Genomic DNA, 25,009 nt, shown 5'->3' with positions numbered 1-25,009 from the left:
CACAGCGCAGAGCTCACTACCCCTCATCATGTGGGAATTTGTGTGCCATAGCCCCAATCAGCTTCATCCCTTAATTCAGAAGGTTTCAAAGATCCTCTGGGCCGAGGCTGGCCCAAGGCAGAGCCAGGGAGGAAGAAGGCTGGCCTCCCATCCTCTCACAACTCCCTGTTGGGGCCCATTTCCTCGCACATGACTTTCTTTCCCTCACACTCTTTCTATGCCCAGATGCTCCCTGTCCTCCTGCAGCTTTCCCCACTGTAGGACGTCTACTAAGGCCTGCCTGGCCATTGGCTCCATTTCACCCTGCCTGTTGTGAAGGATGAATCCCTTTGCCCCTCTTTTCCTCCTAACAAAGCCCCACTCATCCTTACAGTCGCCTCCAATGTTGGTTGGCCCTCCTATGAAGCTTCTTCAGCTTCCCCAGGAAGGGAAGGGCAGAGGGGCAAGTGCTCAGGGAGCACATACTCTGTGCCAGCTGTAGCCCTGGGGGTTTTACATACCTCACCTCATTCAATCTTCACAGCAGCCCTGTGAGGTTCTACAGGTAAAGGAACCCGGGTTCGGTGATGGAAAGCAACCTGCCCAAGGTCCCACAGCCGAGAAGGGCAGGGATCTAGCGCAATTTAACTCCCAAGTCCCTATGAACTTGAACTTTCTCCGGATTATACCGCACTGCCTGTCCCAGGACACGTTCTTCCTTGATCACCTTTAACTCCTTTCTTTTTATCCTACCACATGTCCAATCCATCAGCAAATCCCATTGGCTCTACCTTCAAAGTATATCCAGAATCTACCACTTCACCATCTCCACAGGCACCACCCTGGTCTAAGCTCCCATCATCTTTCACCTGGATTACTACAGTGGTACCCTAAGTGCTCCTTTGCCCCCACTCCCACAGTGCTCCTAACTGCTTCACCCTTGCCCCTCACCGCCCTCCGCCTCAACACACACACACGTCTATTTACCATGCAGAAGCTAGAGGGAGCCCATTAAAACACAAGTCAAATCATGTGTCTTCAACTCAAAATCCTGACCTGGCTCTTGTTTCACTTACAGTGTTCGTCCTTATGTTGGCCTACATGGCCTGTGTGCTCTGTTTCTGCCTCTCTCCTAACCCTCTCTCCCTTGCACACTCTGCTCTGGCTATTCTGGACTCACTCCCGCTCCTTCGGATATACCAGACATGCTCTTGTTTCAGGGCCTTTGTATATACTGTTTCTTCTGCCTGGAACATTCTTGGAAATCTGCACAGCTTGCTGCCTCACTTCTTTCAAGTCTTCATTCAAATGATACCTTCTCAGTGAGACTTTCACCATCACCCTGTTTAAAATTTTCCACCCCTGCCCTCCCAACGCTTCCTGTTCCTACTTGCCTGTTTCATTTTTCTCCCTTGTTTGCACTTATCACCAACTGTGATGGCTCATTTTATGTGTCAACTTGACTGGGCCATGGGGTGCCCAGATTTTGGGCTAAACATTATCTCTGGGTGTGTCTGTGAGGGTGTTTCTGTATGAGATTAACATTTGAAACCGGTGGACCTGAGAAAAGCAGATTGCCTTCTCCAATATGAATGGGCCTCACCCAATCCATTGAAAGCCTGAATATGATAAAAGTTTGAGGAAGAAAGAAATCCTTTCTCTCTGCATGAGGGATATCAGTTCCCTCTTGCCTTTGGACTTGGACTGGAACTTATACTATCGGTTCTCCTGGCTCAGGCCTTTGGACTTGGACTGGAACTATCTATACCATTGGCTCTCCTGGGGCTCCAGCTTGCCCACTGCACGTCTTGGACTTCTCAAGCCTCCAAAATTGCTTGAGCCAATTCCTTATAGTAAATCTCTTTATGTATATATACACATCCTATTGGTTCTGTTTCTCTGGAGAACCCAGACAAATACACCAACCAACAGTATACTTTCATTATTTAAAAAAAAATTGTTGGTCTCCCTCCACGCCAACGTAAACTTCATGAAGGCAGGGATTTATGTCTGTTTTGTTCACTGCTGTATCCTCAGCACAATGCCTGGTACTTAATAAATATATGTTGAATGAATAATGGCCCTTATAATTGTACCTTGTTTGTGTGTCTTGTGTATGTGCATGTGTGTGTGTGTGTCTCCCAGGAGTCTGTGACATACTCCACCACAGAGTGGCCATTGCAGCCCTAATGCCAGGCAAAGTGTCCACCACCAAAAGTGCCCAGTACATATTGAATGAAATGCCTTGATATGATCCATCCAGAATGTTGAGCTTCCAGAACCAAACAGGTGCGGACAAAGAATGTTGCCTGCCATTCCAGTAAACATCAAATGTTGCCGCCATCAAGCCGTCAGCCACTGCAGCCTCCCCCCCCATGCACCCCTTCAAGGTGCACCCTGAGGGGAATTCAAATGGAGAAAAACAGAAAACATTCCTTTGCTTTGGATACTGACTGGCCTTAGATAGTTAAGATGCATATCTAAGGAAGAATTTCAATGACCACAGACTCTTGCATCTACTCATACGTAGAAAAAGCACTAAAATAATTAACTGAGATAGCTGATCCTCATGACTAGCAGTAACTTTTCCCAAGATGTATGCTTGACATTATGTATTTCCCAGGCCAAAAAAAAAAAAAAAAAATTCCTGTGTATTCTGGCTCCTCCCCTACCTCTTTAGGAGCAGCTCCTGAGAGCTGTGTGAGAGGCTGACTCCCGGGCTACAGTCCTCAGTAAGGTCTCCCTCCCCCTCCCCCCACTCCCCCAAACTTAACTTGAAACCGTTAGGTTGTGTGTTTTTCTTCAATGGGCACAGGACAGAGCCCTCCTCAGTACCCTCCTCAGTACCGAGTGCAGGAAGACTCCCTCTCTGTTTCCCCCACCCCGCCCCAAACCCCAACCTCGGCTCGGCCACCTCCACCCGGCCTCCCGCCCTCCCTTCCTTGCCTCTTCCCTCCCTTCCCCCAGCCAAGCCCTCCGCGCCCGCCCGGGTACAGGCGATTATCTGGGGGTGGTAATTATTGCGAGTAAATTGGAAGTTGTTTTGCCCAGGGCTGTGTCTCACGCAGGTCGATTTGTATGCTTCCTGGGCACTTGTGACAATCCAGAAATGCCATAGCAACGGCCCCAGCGCCACCGGGCTCCGGGCAGCCGGCAGGGCCAGGGGCACAGCCGCACTCCCAGGCCGGCCTCCCGGAGCCTCGGTTTCCCCGTTGCTACCACCGGATGTTATACTAACCCGCACGCGGGCTGTCGTGGGGCAGAAACAAGATAATGGCTGGAACAGTTTGTACAACTGTAAATCGAGGGCCGGTTATGAGAACAATGATTATTCTTCTCTGTGGGATTGTCTCCTTTCCCATTTATTTCTCCCCGCCTTTCTGCGGCTCCCCCTGCCGCCTCGCCCCCGCCCGGGGCCAGCGCCTGCCAGATTCCCCCGCCGCCGCAGGAGCGAGGGCCCTGCTGGCCCGCCTTTGTTCAGTGCAAAAATCACGGCCCCTGAACACCTTTTGGCTATGAGGCCCACAGAGACACTGCCAGCTCATCCCGCGGGGGCCAAGCCACTGATTAAATTGTATTCACTCTGCCTTTCGGTCATTCAGATGGGCTGGGACTAGGCCAGCTGGAATTAGTGACAAATCTGAAGCAGAGAATATCGACAAAGAAAGGACGTTTTATTGCCTGCAATGACACGCGATAATTCAAAGGAGGCTCCCAGAGTGTTTCCAAGGAGAGATTTAGTTAGGGAATAAATAAGACTTTTGCTAATTATTTGGATAGACGCAGACCTTAAAGTCCTTAAAATCAGTTTTGTTCCTTCCAAGGAGATGGAAAACAACCCTTCCTTCTCCAATCGCCTCCTCTGTATCTAAATCTGAGATCCTGACCAAAAGAAGGCTTTGAAAACAAGAAAGCACTGTTGAACTATTCATTCATTCCAAACATTTTTTAAGCACCTACTATGTGCCAGAACTATTTCGGGTATTGGACATCCAGATATGGAGCTAATGTTCTAGAGGAGGAACAGACAGTATGGAAGTAAACAGAAAGGAGATAAGTTTAAATAGTAGTAAGGGCTCTAAAGGATATAAACAGGAAGGTCTCGAGGGAGAGGTGGCTGAGATTTAAATGATAAGGAGCCAGCCATACTAAGATTTTAGGGGAAGGTGTTCCTGGCAGAGGGAATAGCAAATGTAAAGACCCTCTGTGGAAATGGGCTTGGTAGTTCCCAGAAAGCCAATGTGGTTGAGGTGAAATGAACAAACAAGATGAGATTCGGACAGGCCAGGTCACTAGGGATTTGCAGGCCACAGTAAGGAGTTTGGATGGTATTTTCAGCGCATTGTGAACTCACTGAAAGGTCTTAAGCGAAGGCGTGATGTGATCTGGTTTATATTTTTTAAAAAGATTATTGGCTGCTGTTTGAAGAACGGATTAGATTTTCCTAATAAGAAAAATGGACTGGGAGACAGGAATAGGAGTACAGGGGCTGGTTAGGAAGCCATTGGTAAATGCCAGGTGGCTTAGGCTTGGGTGCTTGCAGTTGGGTGGGGAGAGGTGGAGAGCTTCAGGATGTATTTTGAAGACAGAGCCCACTGGGCTTGGTGATGGATTAGATGAGGGACAGAGAAGAGACAACGCTTCTAGTTTCTGGGTTTGGGACTTGAGTAAGTGAGTGGATGGTGTTGTCATATATAGAGATGGGGAAGACTGGAGCAGATGAGGTTTGAGGGTTGGGAATCGATACTTCTCTTTTGGATGTTTTCAGTGTGAGATCTCAGGGATGCCTTGGTATAGGAGTCTGGGGCTCAAGTGAGAGGTTTGGACCTAAGAAAGATATGTGGGAGTCCTTAATATTTAGCTAAGAGTTCTGGGAATTGGTGATTTGTTCAAAGCTAACAATAAGCTAGAACAGAGATGGGGGATGGGGGTGGGGATAAATGCCTCCCTCCCTGCCTCCAAAACAATACCCTTGCCCTCCACTTGAATGCCCTTGACCTGTCTCAGTGAAGACTTACTCTCAGGGGAGATGCAAAATAAAACTATCAGGTATGCCTCTTTAATAGTCAGAAAGGTGAAGATCAGAAGGTTGCAAAACACTGTTAGCAAAGATGTGGGGAAACAGCAACCTCATATATTGTTCATGCGAATGTAAGTTTGCCCATCCCTTATGGAGGGCAATTTAGCAGGTTCTATCAAAATGAGAAAGACACATACACTCTGACCCAACAATTCCACTTTTAGGAAATTATCCTACAGATATACTCACACATATTCACAGAAATGCATGTACCAGGATATTTATTGCCGCAATGTTTGTGATAGCAAAAGATTGGAAAAAATATCCATCAACGAGACTGGACAAATAAATTAAAATGGACTCTTACAATGGCATATACGCAGCCATTAAAACAAAGGAAGCTCTTGATGTTTTTATTTACTATTTTTTAATTGAGATGAAATTCACATAACATTAACTTCACTCATTTTAAAGTGTAAAATTCAGTGTCTTTATGTTTGTTTGTTTTTTTTTTTGCGGTACGCGGGCCTCTCCCGTTGCAGAGCACAGGCTCCGGACACGCAGGCTCAGCGGCCGTGGCTCACGGGCCCAGCCGCTCCGCGGCATGTGGGATCTTCCCGGACCGGGTCACGAACCCGTGTCCCCTGCATCAGCAGGCGGACTCTCAACCACTGTGCCACCAGAGAAACACTGTTTTTTTTTTAACATCTTTATCGGAGTATAATTGCTTTACAATGCTGTGTTAGTTTCTGCTGTATAACAAAGTGAATCAGCTATAAGTATACATATATCCCCATATCCCCTCCCTCTTGTGTCTCCCTCCCACCCTCCCTATCCCACCCCTCTAGGTGGTCACAAAGCACCGAGATGATCTCCCCATGCGATGCACCTGCTTTCTACTAGCTATCTATTTTACATTTGGTAGTGTATATGTGTCAATGCTACTCTCTCACTTCGTCCCAGCTTACCCTTCCCCCTCCCCGTGTCCTCAAGTCAATTCTCTATGTCTGCGTCTTTATTCCTGTCCTACCCCTAGGTTCATCAGAACCTTTTTTTTTGATTCCATATATATGTGTTAGCATACGGTATTTGTTTTTCTCTTTCTGACTTACTTCACTCCGTATGACAGACTCTAGGTCCATCCACCTCACTACAAATAACTTAATTTCATTTCTTTTTATGGCTAATATTCCACTGTATATATGTGCCACATCTTCTTTATCCATTCATCTGTGGATGGACACTTAGGTTACTTCCATGTCCTGGCTATTGTATATAGAGCTGCAGTGAACATTGTGGTACATGACTCTTTGAATTATGGTTTTCTCAGGGTGTCTTTATGTTTTTATGTGAGACACTGTCCAAGATATATTGGTAAGTGCCTACCCTCACTCACCTTCGGTTCCCACCTCTGCTGGTGATAGTGGGAGGGACTTTTTCCAATGGGTATCTTTGAAAAGCCTCCATGACTCAGGACGCTGAGAGGGTTTGTTGCTAGGGAAAGGTGGCGGTAATATATTAATCAGTGGTTCTCAGACTGCTGCACATTAGTGTCACCTGGGGAGATTTTTAAAATGCCCTTGCCTGGGCCCCACCTCTAGAGATTTTTGATTTAATTAGTCAGGGGTGGGGCCTGGGCATGATTTTTTTAAATTGAGGTGTAATTAACACATGGTAAACTGCATAGGTCTTTTTTAAAATTTATTTTTATTTATTTATTTTTGGCTGTGTTGGGTCTTCTTTTCTACGTGCGGGCTTTCTCTAGTTGCGGCGAGCGGGGGCTACTCTTCGTTGCGGTGTGCCGGCTTCTCATTGCGGTGGCTACTCTTGATGTGGAGCACGGGCTCTAGGCGCAAGGACTTCAGTAGTTGCAGCATGCAGGCTCAGTAGTTTCGGCACACGGGCTCTAGGGCACGTGGGCTTCAGTAGTTGTGATGTGTGGGCTCAGTAGTTGTGGCTCATGGGCTCTAGAGTGCAGGCTCAGTAGTTGTGGCGCATGGGTTTAGTTGCTCCGTGGCATGTGGGATCTTCCCGGACCAGGGGTCGAACCCATGTCTCCTGCATTGGCAGGTGGATTCTTAACCACTGCACCTCCTGGGAAGTCCCCAATCATTTTATTGTTGATTTGTAGGAACTCTGTATATACTCTGGATACTAGTCCTTTGTCAGATACATGTATTGCAAATATAATCACTGTTTAAAAGATCCCCAGTGATTCTAACATGAATCTAGGGTTGAGAACTCCTGGTACATTAAAGATCAGCCCCAGAGTCTCCCTACTTTTATGGGTCTCCAAATCTGCCCCCTGGCAACTATGCCTGAGGACTGGTTCTCCAATCTATGTGAACATCCAGGTCTGTGAGGATTTTAGGAGTGAGGGGTGCCTTGTCAGTCTTCCTTCTGTGGATCTGCCTGGCTTCTTGGACAGGTCTATTCATCTGAATTGTTCTCTTATCCTCTGATATGAGACCTTGGGTAAGTGTTTTTTTGTCTCCACCCTAAAATTTTCCTCATGTGAAACTTGACCTTATTGCTTGACCTATTCTTACCAACTTGAGATGGTGTGTGTCAAAGGAACAAAGATAAGTTTTCTCCTGAATGGAGCAAGCTGTATCCCAGGCACAGAAGGAGTGTGAATTTCTGTATCTCCTCTCAGCCATCATCCCCAGTCTTCCTACCTGCTCACTGATAGGGAGACTCACTTTCTAGTAGCCTTGGCAACCATTCACCAAGGGGCTGAGAGTTGATAGCCTGGTCCTGGTCTCTTTGAATCTGCTGTGTACTTGCTTCATGACCTTGCATAATGCAATTAACCTCCCTGAGTTTTGATATCCGTGGCTGGTGAAGGAGAACTGTCATTTCTTGCTTGTTGTAGGGGAAATGGCTGGCATAAAGTAGGTGCTCACAAAGCCATTAGTTCCCTCAGAAGGCGAGCTGGGAAAGCTTGGCTCTAGGAGCAGTGCAGCTGGACTGTGAGAGGAGCTCTCTGCTTGGGGATTTGCCATGCCCTCAACATGCCCTGGTGTCATGTATCTGCCCCTTCCCTCCACACCTTCAGAGGCCTAGACTGGCCAAGGTCCCTCCTGCTGTGTTGTCCTCGCCCTGCCCTTCTTGGCTAATTTGAACAAAGCATCCCACGAGGGCCCCTAGGCTCTTTAAGCTCAGAGCAGATGGCTGGGAAGCCAGTTCTTTGGGACATACAGTTCCTGACTCAGATCTGGGCAGGGGGCCAAGGCCTTCGAAGGGCTGGAGAAAAACGTAACCCTCATCCCCCACACGAGAGCTTGTAGTTTTTACTGTCTGTCTCTTTTAGTGCCAAAGAGGCAAGAAAAAGGATCACAGAGGTTAAGGTTAGGTCCCCCCCACCCCGCCCGACACCTCCAGGAATCCCTTCTTGGGCTTCCAGGGTGGAGCCTTGACTCCAGCTTTTGGGAGAGGCGCCCATCCGTGTAGGGAGGGTTTCTCTGCTGCTTCAGGGAGGGTGAGGGAGCTGAAAAGGAACTCACAGGGAGCTCCCAGAAATGCCCTTGACCTGGGGAACGTGGGTACAGGACATCCAGAGAATCTACCAACTCTTGGACCTGGCTAGAGCCCATCCATCTCACAGCCAAGCATGCATGACTTTGCCCCTGCCCAAGATTTGGGAAAGGAATAGAAAAGGAAAATCTTGTTCCTGGGTGTAACTCAGATTCCTTTACGCTATTTCCAGGCCCCTCTTGAAGCAGGTTCAAGAGGGAAACAGGGCAATGCTGGCAAGAGGAGTGGTTGGGATGGGCATGCTTGGACCTCCCCTCTTCCCTGGTTCCTGGTCCCTATTATTGTTTTGGATATATCAATCTCACCCACAGCCTCATTCGAGCTCACTAACATGGTGCCCATTGCTCTCCTTTAGGATTAGTGAATTGACAGTTCATCCATCCATCCCTCCAACAAATATTTACTTATCAGCTACTACGTGTAAGTGCTTGCTAAGCTCTGTGAAGCTGTAACTGTGCAAAAGACAGATCTGTCCTTCACACAGCTCACATGACTATGGGGAGCCAGAGAGGTAATCAGGCAGCCTCATTCCATGGACTAAATCTAAGGATAAAGGCAAGGTGTGTCACACTGCGTCACAGAGGACCACTGTTGAGAAGGATCATGGAAGGTCTCTGGAAGGAGGGAGACCTGAGAGCCAAGGAGTGGATTAGGGGATACTGAGACAAAAAAGTAAGTCCAGACAGAGGAAACAGAACATGCGAGGGCCTAGAGGCAAGATTTGAGTAAGTGGAGGTGGTTCAGTTTGAGACGATCATGGGGTGTGTGTGTGTGTGTGTGTGTGTGTGTGTGTGTGTGTGTGTGTGTGTGTGTGTGTAGGGGCTGTGAAGAAGTGAGACATAAGGTGGGAGAAGCAGTCAAGTGCCAGATCAGGGAGGCTTTGTAAGCCATGGTGAGAAGGCAGGATTTGATTTTGAGGGCAAAGAGGTGGCTTTGAAGGGTTTAGACTGGCCCATGACATGATCAGATCGGTGTTTTTGCAAGATCACTCTGGTTTCTGGGTGCGAAGACAATGAGGAACAGGCACAGATATAAAAGCTGGAAGAAAGTCAGGAGGCTATTGCAGTGAGCCAGGCTAGAGATAATAGTGGCATAGACCAGAATGGTGGCAGCGGAGATTGGCAGTGGCAGTTGGATTTGAGATATATTTTGGAGGTAGAGGCAACAGGACTTATTGGTAGATTGGAAAGAGGCCTCCCAGTTTCTGACTTGAACAATTGGGGGATTGGCAGTGCTGTTCATGGAGACAGGGAATATTGAGGGAACAGGTGTAGGGGAAGGTAGGAAATGAAGTCAGTGTCATGTTGAGTTCGAGCTTCCAGGAAGACATGTCCTGTAGCCATCTGGCCATATAGGTCTGAAACTCAGGAGAGAGGATGAGGTTACAGACAGAATTGTGATGTGTTGGGAGTGGATGAGGTAGCCCAAGGAGAGTGGAGGATGCCATGTTTTCTGCAGCAGCACTGTCCTTCCTGTCAAAGGATTCCCTCCCCTTTGGTGCCTGCTTCAGCCCAAACCCTAGGATACAGTTTAGAAAGCACTCATCAGACTTTGCAATTTAGCGCAAAGACCCTGTGGATAATCCTAACTCCTGGCTCCCTCTTTCCTCTCAGTTCCTGTCATTTCCACAGCATCTCAGGCTGACTTGACTAGTTTCCAATAAGAATTTATCCAGCCCCGGGGCTTCCCTGGTGGCACAGTGGTTAAGAATCCACCTGCCAGTGCAGGAGGCACGGGTTCAAGCCCTGGTCCGGGAAGATCCCACATGCCGCGGAGCAACTAAGCCTGTGTGACACAACTACTGAGCCCGTGTGCCACAACTACTGAAGCCCGCGTGCCTAGAGCCTGTGCTCCACAACAGAAGCCACTGCAGTGAGAAGCCCGCGCACGGCAATGAAGAGTAGACCCCACTCGCCGCAGCTAGAGAATGCCCGCGTGGAGCAACGAAGACCCAGTGCAGCCAAAAATAAAATATAGAAATTTAATTAAAAAAAAGAAAAGAATTTATCCAGCCCTCGGGCCAGGCCAGCTGCCGTTCTTAGGAAATTTGGTTTCCGGCTCCCCCTGCTGGCGGAGCTGGAGAAGACTCACCTCCTCCAAGCACCTTCCCTCCTTCCCCTGGAACAGACGCCTCTCACCCACAAAAGAGGGAATTAAGGCCTCAGTCTCAGTCCCCTTCTCCACCCGCCAACAAAACCTCCACCCACTTTAGAACCCTAGCTAGAAATAGGGGAGGAAAGCCTAATTAGGTATCTGGGAATCACAAATTAAATTCTTTCTGTTTCCAAATCACTTTCTTATTTTTTATGCCCCCAACCCACTCTTGATCTCCTTGCCCATGAAGACTTCATTTGGTTATTTTTATCTATCTCTAAAAATACCCTCTCCCATTCTCAGTCCCCAAGAGCAGCATTTTGCTGACACCAAGTTGGCTTCCCTCCTCCTCATATGCAGTGAAGCCGAGGTCTGTGCTGGAAAGAGCACTTGGCTGGGAGTCAAGGAACTTAGGTTTGAATCCCATTTCTGCCACTGATTCAGGGTGTAACCTCAGACAAGCCACTCCCTTCTTTCCCAGTGGCAGTTCCCTCACCTGTGACATTGCACTGACTCCAGAAAACTGTTCCAACTTTAGCGTTCTAGGCTTTGCTCCAATCACCCTATCCTTTTCAATTCTTCCCATGCATCAAGCTTTCTCCTGTCACAGGGTTTTTAGTAATGCTCTTCCCTCTTCCTGAAATGCTCTTCCCTTCCCTTTTTATTTATTTTTTTTGTTTAATTAACTCCTCTTTATCCTTCAGCTCTCAGCTCAAATACTACTTTCTCAGAGAAACCTTTCCCAGCCCTTCCAGACTGGGTCAGGTACCTCATCAGATGCTCTCAGAACTCCCTGGAGTTTTCCTGCCTCAAACCTCATCATGGTTTGTAATTTTCCATATGCTTGCGTGATCATTGTTTCAAGTGTACCCAACCCCCAGCCCCCAATCAAAATTTAAACTCCTTGATAGCAAGAATCTGTCTGTCTGTTTTGCTCACCACTGTTCCCTAGCACCCATATCCTTGCCTGGCCATCCTGTAAAGGCTTAACACATATTTATCAAATAAATGAATAATAGAAGAATGAATCCTTCTTTACACCTATCAGCTGCTTTCTATATCTAACTAGCATTGTATTTAAGAGCAAAGAGTCAAAAGCCAGGCTGCTTGTGTTTGGAACTCAGCTTTACCACTCACAAGCTGTGTAAATTTGTGTAACTTATTCAGTCTTTCTTGTGCCTCAGTTTCCTTATCTATAAAGGGATTTTAATAATGGTATACACTACCTAACAAGGTTGTTGTGAGGATTACAAGAGTTAATATATGTAAAGCGCATACAACAAGGCCTGGCACTCAAGTGCTCTATTAGTAATAGCTATTGTTCTTTTTAAAAAATTTTTATTTATTTAATTAATTTATTTTTTGGCTGCGTTGGGTCTTTGTTGCTGTGTGCAGGCTTTCTCTAGTTGCGGTGAGTGGGGGCTAATCGTTGCAGTGTGTAGGCTTCTCATTGTGGTGGCTTCTCATTGTGGAGCACAGGCTTCAGTAGTTGTGGCACGTGGGTCCAGTAGTTGTGGCACACGGGCTTAGTTTGCTCTGCAGCATGTGGGATCTTCCCAGACAAGGGTTCAAACCCATGTCCCCTGCATTGGCAGGCGGATTCTTAACCACTGTGCCACCAAGGAAGTCCCCGTAGTAGCTATTGTTTGTATTCTGCCTCATCCATCTCTCCATTTACCTATTCTGAACTCTCCCACAAGGCCTCATTATCTTATTTCCGGTCTGTGAGTGTGGGTGACTCAGTGTAATTTGCAGATTAGAAAGCAAAGGTTTTTTCTTTTTTAATTTTTATTATGGAAATTTTCAAACATGCAGAAAAGTAGAGAGAAGAGGATAATGAACCTCTGTAACAAGCTTCAACAATTATCAACATTTTGCCAATCTATGTTCACCTGTCTCTCATTTTGCTCTCTACTGGAGTATTTTAATGTAAATTCCAGGTGTCGTATCATTTTATCTGAGAATACTCCATTATGTATTTCTAGCAGATAAGGGCTTTAAAACATACAACAATACCACCATCACACTTTAAAAATTAACAATAATTAGGGAAGGTTTCAAAAACTCCATTGCCTTGAGAGAAGCAGTGAGAATTCAAGCACTTGCTTTGGGGGTAGATGTGAAATGAGGAACAGCCAAGAGAGTTAATAAAAGTAAACTGCTTTGAACAGGGCCTGACACATAAATGGAATATAGTAGTAACTCATTTTTAAAAAATTAATGTTTATGGAGTACTTATTTGTTTGAAAAGGAATACAAAAGAAAGAACAGAAACAAGCATATATTTTTCATTCCCTGGTCTCTAAAGCAATTCACTACACTTAATTTATTTCATCACTTCCCTGATGAATCATAGGAGGATGGCGGTCTGAACACACTATACTGATTTGTAACTGCAGTAACTGGGGCTACTGGCTACACAAGCATATCTCTGAAAAAGATAGCTCCAGGAGATTTGAGATGCGGCTCTTGGCACTGGGTTTGTTTGTTTTTTTAATTTTTAGATTTTATTTATTTTCTTATACAGCAGGTTCTTATTAGTTATCTATTTTATACATATTACTGTATATATGTCAATCCCAATCTTCCAATTCATCCCACCACCAGCCCCCGTGCCACTTTCCCCCCTTGGTGTCCATATGTTTGTTCTCTACATCTGTGTCTCTATTTCTGCCCAGCAAACCGGTTCATCTGTACCATATTTCTAGGTTCCACATATATGCGTTAATATACGATATTTGTTTGTCTCTTTCTGACTTACTTCACTCTGTATGACAGTCTCTAGATCCAACTATGTCTCTACAAATGATGCAGTTTTGTTCCTTTTTATGGCTGAGTAATATTCCATTGTATATATGAACCACGTCTTTTTTTTTTAAAGAATTAACTTTATTTATTTATTTATTATTTTTGGTTGTGTTGGGTCTTGGTTGCTGCACATGGGCTTTCTGTAGTTGTGGTGAGCAGGGGCTACTCTTCGTTGCAGTGTGCGGGCTTCTCATTGCGGTGGCTTCTCTTGTTGCGGAGCACGGGCTATAGGCACACAGGCTCAGTAGTTGTGGCTCATGGGCTCTAGAGCGCTAGCTCAGTAGTTGTGGCACATGGGCTTAGTTGCTCCGTGGCATGTGGGATCTTCCCGGACCAAGGTTCGAACCCATGTCCCCTTCATTGGCAGGCTGATTCTTAACCACTGCACCACCAGGGAAGTCCCTACCACATCTTCTTTATCCATTCGTCTGTCGATGGGCATTTAGGTTGCTTCCATGACCTGGCTATTGTAAATAGTGCTGCAGTGAACATTGGGGTGCATGTGTCATTTTGAATTATGGTTTTCTCTGGGTATATGCCCAGTAGTGGGATTGCTGGGTCATATGGTAATTCTATTTTTAGTTTTTGAAGGAACCTCCATACTGTTCTCCATAGTGGCTGTATTAATTTACATTCCCACCAACAGTGCAAGAGGGTTCCCTTTTCTCCACGCCCTCTCCAGCATTTGTTGTTTGTAGATTTTCTGATGATGCCCATTCTAAATGGTGTGAGGTGATACCTCTTTGTAGTTTTGATTTGCATTTCTCTAATAATTAGTGATGTTGAGCAGCTTTTCATGTGCATCTTGGCCATCTGTATGTCTTCTTTGGAGAAATGTCTATTTAGGTCTTCTGCCCATTTTTTGATTGGGTTGTTTGTTTTTTTTTAATATTGAGCTGCATGAGCTGTTTATATATTTTGGAGATTAATCCTTTGTCCATTGATTCATTTGCAAAAATTTTCTTCCATTCTGAGGGTTGTCTTTTCATCTTTTTTGTAGTTTCCTTTGCTTTGCAACATCTTTTAAGTTTCATTAGATCCCATATGTTTATTTTTGTTTTTATTTCCATTACTCTAGGAGGTGGATCAAAAAAGATTTTGCTGTGATTTATGTCAAAGAGTGTTCTTCCTATGTTTTCCTCTAAGAGTTTTATAGTGTCCGGTCTTACATTTAGGTCTGTAATCCATTTTGAGTTTATTTTTGTGTATGTTGTTAGGGAGTGTTCTAATTTCATTCTTTTACATGTACCTGTCCGGTGTTCCCAGCACCACTTATTGAAGAGACTGTTTTTTCTCCACTGTATATCCTTGCCTCGTTTGTCATAGATTAGTTGACCATAGGTGCGTGGGTTTATCTCTGGGCTTTCTATCCTGTTCCACTGATCTATATCTCTGTTTTTGTGCCAGTATCATATTGTCTTTTTAAAAATTAATTAATTAATTTTATTTATTTATTTTTGGCTGTGTTGTGTCTTCTTCGTTGCTGCACATGGGCTTTCTCTAGTTGCGGCGAGTGGGGGCTACTCTTCGTTGTAGTGCGCAGGCTTCTCATTGCGATGGCTTCTCTTGTTGCAGAGCATGGGCTCTAGGCGCATGGGCTTCCGTAGTTGTGGCTCACGGGCTCAGTAGTTGTGGCTCGCAGGCTCTAGAGCACAGGCTCAGTAGTTGCGGTGCACGCATTTAGTTGCTCCACAGCATGCAGGATCTTCCCAGACCAGGGCTCAAACCCATGTCCCCTGCATTGGCCAGCGGATTCTTAACCACTGCGCCACCAGGGAAGCCCTACCATATTGTCTTGATTACTGTAGCTTTGTAGTATAGTCTGAAGTCAGGGAGTCTGATTCCTCCAGCTCCGTTTTGTTCCCTCAAGGCTGCTTTGGCTACCCGCGGTCTTTTGTGTCTCCATATAAATTTTAAGATTTTTTGTTCTAGTTCTGTAAAAAATGCCACTGGTAATTTGATAGGGATTGCATTGAATCTGTAGATTGCTTTGGGTAGTATAGTCATTTTCACAGTATTGATTCTTCCAATGCAAGAACGCGGTATATCTCTCCATCTGTTTGTGTTATCTTTGATTTCTTTCATCAGTGTCTTATAGTTTTCTGAGTACAGGTCTTTTACCTCCTTAGGTAGGTTTATTCCTAGGTATTTTATTCTTTTTGTTGCAATCATGAATGGGATTGTTTCCTTAATTTCTCTTTCTGATCTGTCGTTGTGAGTGTATAGGAATGCCAGAGATTTCTGTGCATTCATTTTGTATCCTGAAACTTTACCAAATTCATTGTTTAGCTCTAGTAGTTTTCTGGTGGCATCTTTAGGGTCTTCTATGTATAGTGTCATGTCATCTGCAAACAGTGACAGTTTTACTTCTTCTTTTCCAATTTATATTCCTTTTATTTTTTTCTTCTCTGATTGCCGTGGCTAGGACTTCCAAAACTATGTTGAATAATAGTGGCAAGAGTGGACATCCTTGCCTTGTTCCTGATTTTAGAGGAATTGCTTTCAGTTTTTCATCATTGAGAATGATGTTTGCTGTGGGTTTGTCGTATATGGCCTTTATTATGTTGAGGTAGGTTCCCTCTATGCCCACTTTCCGGAGAGTTTTTATCATAAATAGGTGTTGAATTTTATCAAAAGCTTTTTCTGCATCTGTTGAGATGATCATATGGTTTTTATTCTTCAGTATGAGTGGTAACTCTTATTTTGATCTTCTTTTCATTCTCTCCATTTATCCACTCTAAATCCTCCCCAACCTCTCTCTTATTTTCAGCCTGTGAATGTGTGTGACCATTTACAGAGGAGGACTAGGAGTCATGGGTGCCAAGTTTCCTAGGCCATTGGCACCCTATGGTGGGAGCTGGCACTCCAGAAGGCACTGAGAAGGGCCCAAAGGAAGCAGCTACTGCAGGACTGAGGGGGAGGGAAGGAGAGCTGGAGGACTTTGTGTTTAAAGAGGGGGAGTCCTGTGGTTGTGTGAAAATGGCACTGAGAAAAATCCAGTAGCCTCAGGGCAGGTAAGCAGGAGGGTTGGTCCTTTTATCTAATGATCAGGTCCTTTGGAGATCACTGTCCCAGGGAAACATATAGGCAGTAGCATGGCTCCTGAGGGCCTTCCTTTTAGCTTTTCTCCAAAGCCAAGATAGGGGCAGTTGCCTAAGGCAGCAATCAGGGTTCTGCTTTGCTTCACCCTGGGTTCTCAACAATTCCAAGGGTATGAGTGATGATGGCAGACACTGAGCCAAAGCACAACTAGAGATGGCCTTCCTCAGACTCAAGATAAAGATTTTTGTGCTCATATCTCTCTTTTCTTTTCAATGGGATTCTCTCCACCAGCCCTTCTTCTCACCACACTCATCCTTTGGGTACCCAGGGCACCTATACTCTTGACTCCCCACCCCCATCCCCAATTCAAACTTGCCTCCAGGAGAAGAAGTGATTCAAACACTTTAGCAGGGTAAACAAGCTCCTTCACAAACTGGCTTCCAACTACCCCTGAAACCTCATTTCCCACCACTCCCCTCTTCTTTGCAGCAATAGGCAGTGTGACACTGTGAATGAGCACAGATTTGTGTTCACATAGACTTGGTATGGAATTCTGGCCCTACCATTTCCCAGCTTTGGAACCTTAGGCCAAGTCACTTTATTTCTCTGAGCCTCAATTTTCACATCTGAAAAATGGGGACAGTAGTGGTATACTAAAAGCCCTCTTAACTGAGGGCCTAAAGTCACATGAACATATGACTTAAAGTCATATAAACCAGGAAATTAGACCACCTTCTTTAAGTTCCCTTTTTAACTCTGGTCGCTGGTAGCTTGTTAGTTCCGTATTCCTTACCAGGACCTCCTGGTTTTTTTTTTTGTTTGTTTGTTTGTTTGTTTTTTGCAGTACGCGAGCCTCTCACTGTTGTGGCCTCTCCCGTTGCGGAGCACAGGCTCCGGATGCGCAGGCTCAGCGGCCATGGCTCCCGAACCCAGCCACTCCGCGGCATGTGGGATCTTCCCGGACTGGGGCACGAACCCGTGTCCCCTGCATCAGCAGGCGGACTCTCCACCACTGCGCCACCAGGGAGGCCCCGGGACCTTCTGTTTTAAGATAACTCATGCAAGTGGTTACTATTCAGTCGGTGTTTCCCTTATCACTAACGTTCTATGAAATTTACAAAAATCTTAAAATCTTCTGGATATGTGGTAGGCATATGACTGGGTCAATAGGTGAGTTTTCAAATACTGAATGTTAATTAGTGCCTCGAGGAATCTTAATGTCCATGTTCTTGCCAGTATGTGAAAAAGGACAATTTTTGTTGGCTCACAAACCTATTTAGCATTGCCCAGGGAAGCCACTTAAACTCAATCACCATGTTACCTGAAGCCCTGAGCTCCGCCTTTGAAAATATGACTGCATCTCAGTTGGAGCTTCTGAAGAAATGGTGGTGACCATACACAACAGCACTACTTATTTCTCAAATGAGACTTTTGGCTTGGTTCTTGAATACTCTTCTTTACTGTGAGTTTAAATCACGAGGACTATGCCTCCTAGGATGTATGAATTCAAAGCACGCTCAGTACCAGACGCTGGCGAGCAGAGAAGGGAGGGTATTTGGGGATCCGGGCTGTGGAGAAGGTTTCTAAGGGCCACTAAAACGACTGAGATCATATCAGGCAGTCTACTCCACTCACAAGGATATCACACGCACACAAGAATTCGCCGCAGCGTGGTTTGGACTAGACTGAAAATGCAAGAGACAAGAGGACATAACCCACCCCCCGCCACGGGGTCAGCTACCGCCTCTACACCCCCACAGCGGGCGTAGGCGCATGCGCGCGACCTTCGTGGGCGGGGCTCAGGCGGCGGCGCCGGAGCGCGGTGCAGTGGATTGGCCGGCCGCTACACTGTCCGTTGGCCCTGCCCCGCCTCCACGCGCAAGGCTCATGCGCAGGGCGGGAGCGAGGGAATTTCAATCCGCGGTCGAGATACACGGAGCCCAATCTGAGGGTCATGGAGGCGTCCCGAGGGTTTGCGGAAGCTGGGGCCTTAAGCCCAGAGCAGGCTGCCCGTTACCTGAGGTACATTTGGGTCGCTGGGCGGGTCTAGTTCACAGGCCCTGGCCGGGAGTGGGTGTGGGTGTGTGTGGGGGGTCCCCTGGACCCTCCCAGGGGCCCAAACTGTTGAGGTGGAGCCTTGTGAGACGCGCGCCCGTGTTCTCGGAGGAGGCGTGGGGATTTCCCCAGATTTCTAAAGCCTGGGTAGCCCCCGATGCCCCGGGTCAAATAACTCCAGTATGAACTCCTTAAGAGCCAGAACTTCAATCGATCCAGGCTTTCTCGGGTCTACAGCTTTCAAAATCACCATTTTAAAAAACATCTTTATTGGAGTATAATTGCTTTACAATGGAGTGTTACTTTCTGATTTATAACAAAGTGAATCAGCTATACATATACATATGTTCCCATATCTCTCCCCTCTTGCGTCTGCCTCCCACCCTCCCTATCCCACCCCTCTAGGTGGACACAGAGCACCGAGCTTATCTCCCTGTGCTATGCGGCTGCTTCCCACTAGCTATCTGTTTTACATTTGGTAGTGTATATATGTCCATGCCACTCTCTCACTTCATCCCAGCTTACCCTTCCCCCTCCCCGTGTCCCTCAAGTCCATTCTCTACATCTGGGTCTTTATTCCAGCCCTGCCCCTAGGTTCTTCAGAATCTTTTTTTTTTTTTTAAGATTCCATATATATGTGTTAGCATACGGCATTTGTTTTTCTTTTTCTGACTTACTTCACTCTGTATGACAGACTCTAGGTCCATCCACCTCACTACAAATAACTCAATTTCGTTTCTTTTTATGGCTGAGTAATATTCCATTGTATATATGTGCCACGTCTTCTTTATCCATTCATCTGTGGATGGACACTTAGGTTGCTTCCATGTCCTGGCTATTGTAAATAGAGCTGCAGTGAACATTTTGGTACATGACTCTCTTTGAATTATGGTTTTCTCAGAGTATATGCCCAGTAGTGGGATTGCTGGGTCGTATGGTAGTTCTATTTTTAGTTTTTTAAGGAACCTCCATACTGTTCTCCATAGTGGCTGTATCACAAAATTACCATTTTGAAATCCATTTTCTTTTAATAAATAAAGATTGGTAATGCTTTATGAGATTATTCTTTCTAAATTTAAATATTTTCTATTATTCTATTTTACATTTATAATTTACTGTATACATTTCCAGTCAAGGTTCAACACTCATCTTTCTGTTTGGAACTAGCTTTTTAAAATTATTTAAATATATATTAATATATTAAAAATTTAAAGTTCTTGTTATATATGGTAAAATATTTTCCTTTTGTAGTTTTTCAATGATTTTTGTGTATGCTGTGCTTTAATGTACAAAAATAAGCATTAATTTTAAGATACCCCCCTACAAAAGCCTTTCTTGGGTTTTTCCAGTCTACCAAGCCCCAGGCCTAGGGGATACAGAGAGGAGTAAAACACTGTCCGTGCCCCCAAACTGCTTATAATCTAGTGGTGGAAAGGGATAGGTAGACCATAATTGCTATATTGTTTGATAAGTGCTGTAAGAGGTACAGTGTGCAAGGCATACTACAGGAGGGAATGGCCAACTACAAGGATCAGTGAGCTAAGGGAAGGGCTCACAAGAGGAGACATTGGTGTTGAGAAACTAATCATTCACCAGATGGCTAAGGGTGGAGGACATGGTGATGTGGGAATGAGCATTTAAAATTTTCTTTAAATTATTATAAAATACAACATAAAATTTACCATCTTAACCATTATTTTTTTTAATTTATTTTTTATTGAAGTGTTTTTATTTACAATGTTGTGTTAGTTTCTGGTATATAGCAAAGTGATTCATTTATACTTATATATAGTCTTTAAAATTAAAAAAATCTTTTAAAATTGAAGTATAGTTGATTTACAGTATCATGTTAGTTTCAGGTATACTTTTTCATATTCTTTTTCATTATGGTTTATTACAGGATATTGAATATAGTTCCCTGTGCTATACAGTAGGACCTTGTTGTTTATCCATTCTATATATAACAGTTTGCACCTGCTAATCCCAAACTCCAAAAATACGGAATGCTTCATGATTTTGCGTGTCATCCTTGCACAGAGGCCATGCTAATCTCCTCTGTATTGTTCCAATTTTAGTATATGTGCTGCCAAAGTGAGCACCCATTTTCACTATTCTTAAGTGTACAGTTCAGTGGTATTAAATACATGAACATTGTTGTTCAACCATTACCATCATCCCTCTCCAGAACTCTTTTCATCTTGCAAAACTAAAACTCTATACCTATTAGACAACAATTCCTCATTCCTCTCTCCCCCAGCCCCTGGCAGCCACCATTTTACTTTCTCTGTGAATTTGACTTCTCTAGGGACCTTATATATAAGTACAATCATACAGTATTTGTCTTTTTGTGACTGGTTTATTTTTTATTTTTTTAATTTTTAAAATAAATTTATTTTTATTTTTGGCTGTGTTGGGTCTATGTTGCTGTGTGCAGGCTTTCTCTAGTTGTGGCGAGCAGGGGCTACTCTTCGTTGCAGTGATCGGGCTTCTCATTGTTGTGCCTTCTCTTGTTGCAGAGCACTGGCTCTAGGTGCATGGGCTTCAGTAGTTGTGGTATGTGGGTCCAGTAGTTGTGGCTCACGGGCTCTAGAGCGCAGGCTCAGTAGTTGTGGCACACGGGCTTAGTTTCTCCAAGGCATGTGGGATCTTCCCGGGCCAGGGATTGAACCCATGTCCCCTGCATTGGCAGGTGGATTCTTAACCACTGCGCCACCAGGGAAGCCCATGACTGGTTTATTTTATGTAGCATAATGTCCTCAAGATTCATCCATGTTGTGTCATGTGACAGGATTTCCTTCCTTTTTAAGACTGAATAATGTTCCATTGTATGCATAAGGTCACATTTTGTTTATTCAATTATCCGCTGATGGATATTTGGGTTGCTTCCATCTCTTGACTATTGTGAATAGTGCTGCTGTGAATGTGGGTGTACAGATATCTCTTTGAGATCCTGCTTTCAATTCTTTTGGGTATATATCCAGAAGTGGGATTGATGGATCATATGGTAATTCTACTTTTAATTTTTTGAGGAACTGCCATACTGTCTTCTATAGCAGCAGCACCATTTTACACTCCCACCAACAGTGCCCAAGGGTTCCAATGTCTTCACATTCTCTCCAACACTTATTTTGTTGTTGTTGTTTTTGTTGTTACTAGCCATCCTAATGATATTGAAGTGGTATTTCATTGGGGTTTTGATTTGCACTTCTCTAATGGTTAGTGATGTTGAGCATCTTTTCATGTGCTTATTGACCATTTGTATATTTTCTTTGGAGAAATATCTGTTCAAGTCCTTTGCCCATTTTTTAACTGGGTTGCTTGTTTCATTGTTGTTGAGTTGTAATTCCTTATATACTCTGGATATTAACTGCTTACCAGATGTATGATTTGCAAATATTTTCTCCCATTCTGTAAGTTGCCTTTTCACTCTGTTGATTGTGTCCTTTGATGCACAGAAGTTTTAAATTTTGTTGTAGTACAAAGAAATCAATTGGAGCAGTGGAATAGTTCCATCTCCCTTTTCAAAAAAAAGAATGTTTTAAGGCTGTTAGAAGACAAAAGGTCTCCTTACAGAGGAGTGAAACACATCTTTGGACTGAGTTACATGACTTCCTTAAAGAAGACTTGGGGAAAACAGAGGGAGGAAGTGTGTGTGGGGGTAGAGTGCTGGCTTCAGAGTTGGGCCATTTGGGGTTCAAATTATGACTCTGGCACTTGTTAGCTGGGAGGCCTCAAGTAAGTCCCCTGACTTCTGAGCCTCAATTTTCTCATCTGGAAAATGGGGATAAGGCTTAAGACCTTTAGTCCCCCACCCCGTCCTTTCCCTGAGCAAGCAGCTTGTGCTGATTCCCCAGTGTTGCCTAATAGAAACGCGGGAGACAGAGCTTTGGAGGAGTAGCTTTATTACTTTGCCAGGCAAAGGGGGACACAGCAGCCTCCTGCCTCGAAAACTATGTGTCCCCACCGCCCCCCTCCCCGGAGGATTTGGGAGTTTTATAACAGTACTTCCCAAGGTGGGGTTGCTGACAAGATTAGGGTGTGTGTAGGGTCTCTTTCTTATGGAGAGTATCTCAGGGTGGCACCAAATACCTTTAGTTTCTCTCTCTGCCAAGGTAAGCCAATATTCACTAACTAATGTTTCAGTATCTTATTTTATTTGTAAATGGCCTACTTATTCAATAAACTTAACTCTAAATTTTTAAGCTACAAAGTAACTGAAGAGATTATTCTTAAGTACACATTCATAAAACAATTATTTCTGAAGAGTTTACCCAAAAGCTCTTATCTCACTTGCATTATTTAACATTGATGACTCTAAAGCCATGTCTATATTAATCAAACCAACAAGCTTAAGCCACCTTCAATAGCAGATATCAATTCAGTACTGAATATTTCTCAGATCATGTGGTCCTAAAATTTATCTTGGCCAATTTTCTAGACATTTAGATTTAGTTTGTAAGAGCTTACTTTCAAGTCAATTAAACAGAGCTCATTTACAAGTTAACTTTTACATAAAGACCAAACCAGAGACCTCAGTTTTCCCCCTTCCACAAAAAAGGCCTTCTTTCCCTGCCTTTTTCTTCAGTCTCAGGAACTAGAGATGGTCTAGATAAGTGTTCCCGGAGGGCCCAGGCACAGGGGGAGAGAAATAACAATTCCTTTTCATGGGGGCATAGCTGAAGATCTCCTAGTTTTGTAAAAATACCCTGGGGGGGGGCCTTACAAGATGGAATAGAACTCTGGTCATCCATAACAATGAAACAGGAGGGAAGGGGGCAGGAAACAACCTTTGAAAGAATGACACAGTCCAAGGACATGACATAAACTGATTAGAACCAAATGGGTCCAAGATGGCAGGACAAGTGGACTTCCACTAGACCTTAAGCCTCAGTATACGCTCATTGTAACACATCAGCAAGCTAAATGACACACCCACAGGCGCCATGACAGTTCCAAGGCCAACCATAAGGATCAAAAAGTGGGCTGTGGCCCAATTCCTGGAAATCCCCACCCTTTCCCCAAAAAGCTGGAATACTCCTCCCACTCATTAGCCTATGAAATTACCCACCCCTATAAAAACTGACAACCCCATACCCTGGTGCCTTTCTCACCTTCTGAGATGGCCCACATTCTGTCTGTGGAGTGTGTTTTTCTCTAAATAAATCCACTTCTTACCTATCATTTTGTCTCTCACTGAATTCTTTCTGCGATGGGACATCAAGAACCTGAGCTTCTGATCAGCTAGGTGCTTTGTGACCACCTAGAGGGGTGGGATAGGGAGGGTGGGAGGGAGACACAAGAGGGAGGAGATATGGGGATATATGTATATGTGTAGCTGATTCACTTTGTTATAAAGCAGAAACCAACACACCATTGTAAAGCAACTATACTCCAATAAAGATGTTAAAAAAATAAAGTAAAGTAAATCCATTACTTCTAAAAAAAAAAAAAAAGGGAACCTGAGCTTCATTAAGTCCTGAAGCCAGGTATGTGATCTCAGTTGGAAGACAGGTGGGTTTTGGCCAGATTCGAGTCCCGGCTGTGTGGGTTCGAGTCCCAATATGAGTTTTGGCCGGGTTTGAGTCCCAGCCTCATGGTTTCAAGTCCCAGTCTGGGTTTTGGCTGGGTTTGAGTCCCGGCACGTGGGTTCAAGTCCCAATCTGAGGTGCATGGTTTCAACAAGGCTAGTCCAAAAGGGAAAATCCCAACCCACAATTCTGCCACAGGCAAAGCCTGACGCGATAGGGTACACGGGTGTTGTCACACGTGAGCCCTGTTATTCGTCTCAACCAGTCAATGCAAGTACTGAGACACATACATAGACAACAAACATGGTCCCACAAACAAAAGATCAGACAAGATGTAGCCCATTTCCACTCCCAGACATAGGACTCAAAATGGCTCGCAATGATCTGGTAGAATTTTCCCACCCTACACAAGCGAGAGTGGCTCACCCCAAAACAATACACACAAAAACACAAACGACAGATAGGCTATGGCCACACAGACAGAAACTCAGAGGAGGTATAGTTTAAAAATTCCACTTCCACTCCTGGACAAAGGCTTCCAAACAGATTGGCTCAGTTCTTGAAAGAGAACAAACCCAGAGTTGGCTCTCAGGGGGCCCAGAGTGGCTCAATTGCTGCAAGGGAGCGAGGCCAAAGTGGCTAGCCCAGATGAAGTGGAGAGAATTCCCAGCCTTTCCATTTCTGTGACAAAACAATTCTAGCTGAAGAATAGTATAATAATTTAGGCTACCGTACAAAGGCCACCTCTCCTCACTTTTAAGAATATACATTGGCTAAACAGAATTAAAATAGATGCATAGCTATAGGTTGACCAATCTGCCAGAATCTTCCCTAGGGGACTGTCAGATGGAGAGGAAGAGGAAGCGCTTCCCATATTGAGTCGAATTAAACAGCTATGTGCACAAAACTGAAAGCAAAACCAGAATTCTCGCCAGCCAAGTGGAAG

The 25,009-nt window shown here is 44.7% G+C and overlaps 2 protein-coding genes across 2 annotated transcripts in view; one reads left to right on the top strand and one right to left on the bottom strand.

The window, feature by feature from the left end:
• Positions 1 to 25,009, bottom strand: part of PIN4 (peptidylprolyl cis/trans isomerase, NIMA-interacting 4) — a gene marked incomplete at its 3' end in the record, with an annotated part of 93,697 nt that overhangs the window by 6,653 nt on the left and 62,035 nt on the right. The gene's annotated exons all lie outside the window — the stretch shown is intronic.
• Positions 18,368 to 25,009, top strand: part of ERCC6L (ERCC excision repair 6 like, spindle assembly checkpoint helicase) — a gene marked incomplete at its 3' end in the record, with an annotated part of 57,038 nt that continues 50,396 nt past the window's right edge. Inside the window, exon 1 of the mRNA XM_079727603.1 lies at positions 18,368 to 18,502. Coding sequence (XP_079583729.1) covers positions 18,435 to 18,502 — 68 coding nt within the window. The 5' untranslated portion in view covers positions 18,368 to 18,434. The remainder of the gene's footprint in view (positions 18,503 to 25,009) is intronic.

Source organism: Hyperoodon ampullatus (genome assembly GCF_949752795.1).
Source record: "Hyperoodon ampullatus genome assembly, chromosome: X".
Classification (NCBI taxonomy): Eukaryota; Metazoa; Chordata; class Mammalia; order Artiodactyla; family Ziphiidae; genus Hyperoodon; species Hyperoodon ampullatus.
The sequence above is the reverse complement of the archived record's forward strand: the minus strand, read 5'-3'. Positions and strand labels throughout refer to the sequence as shown.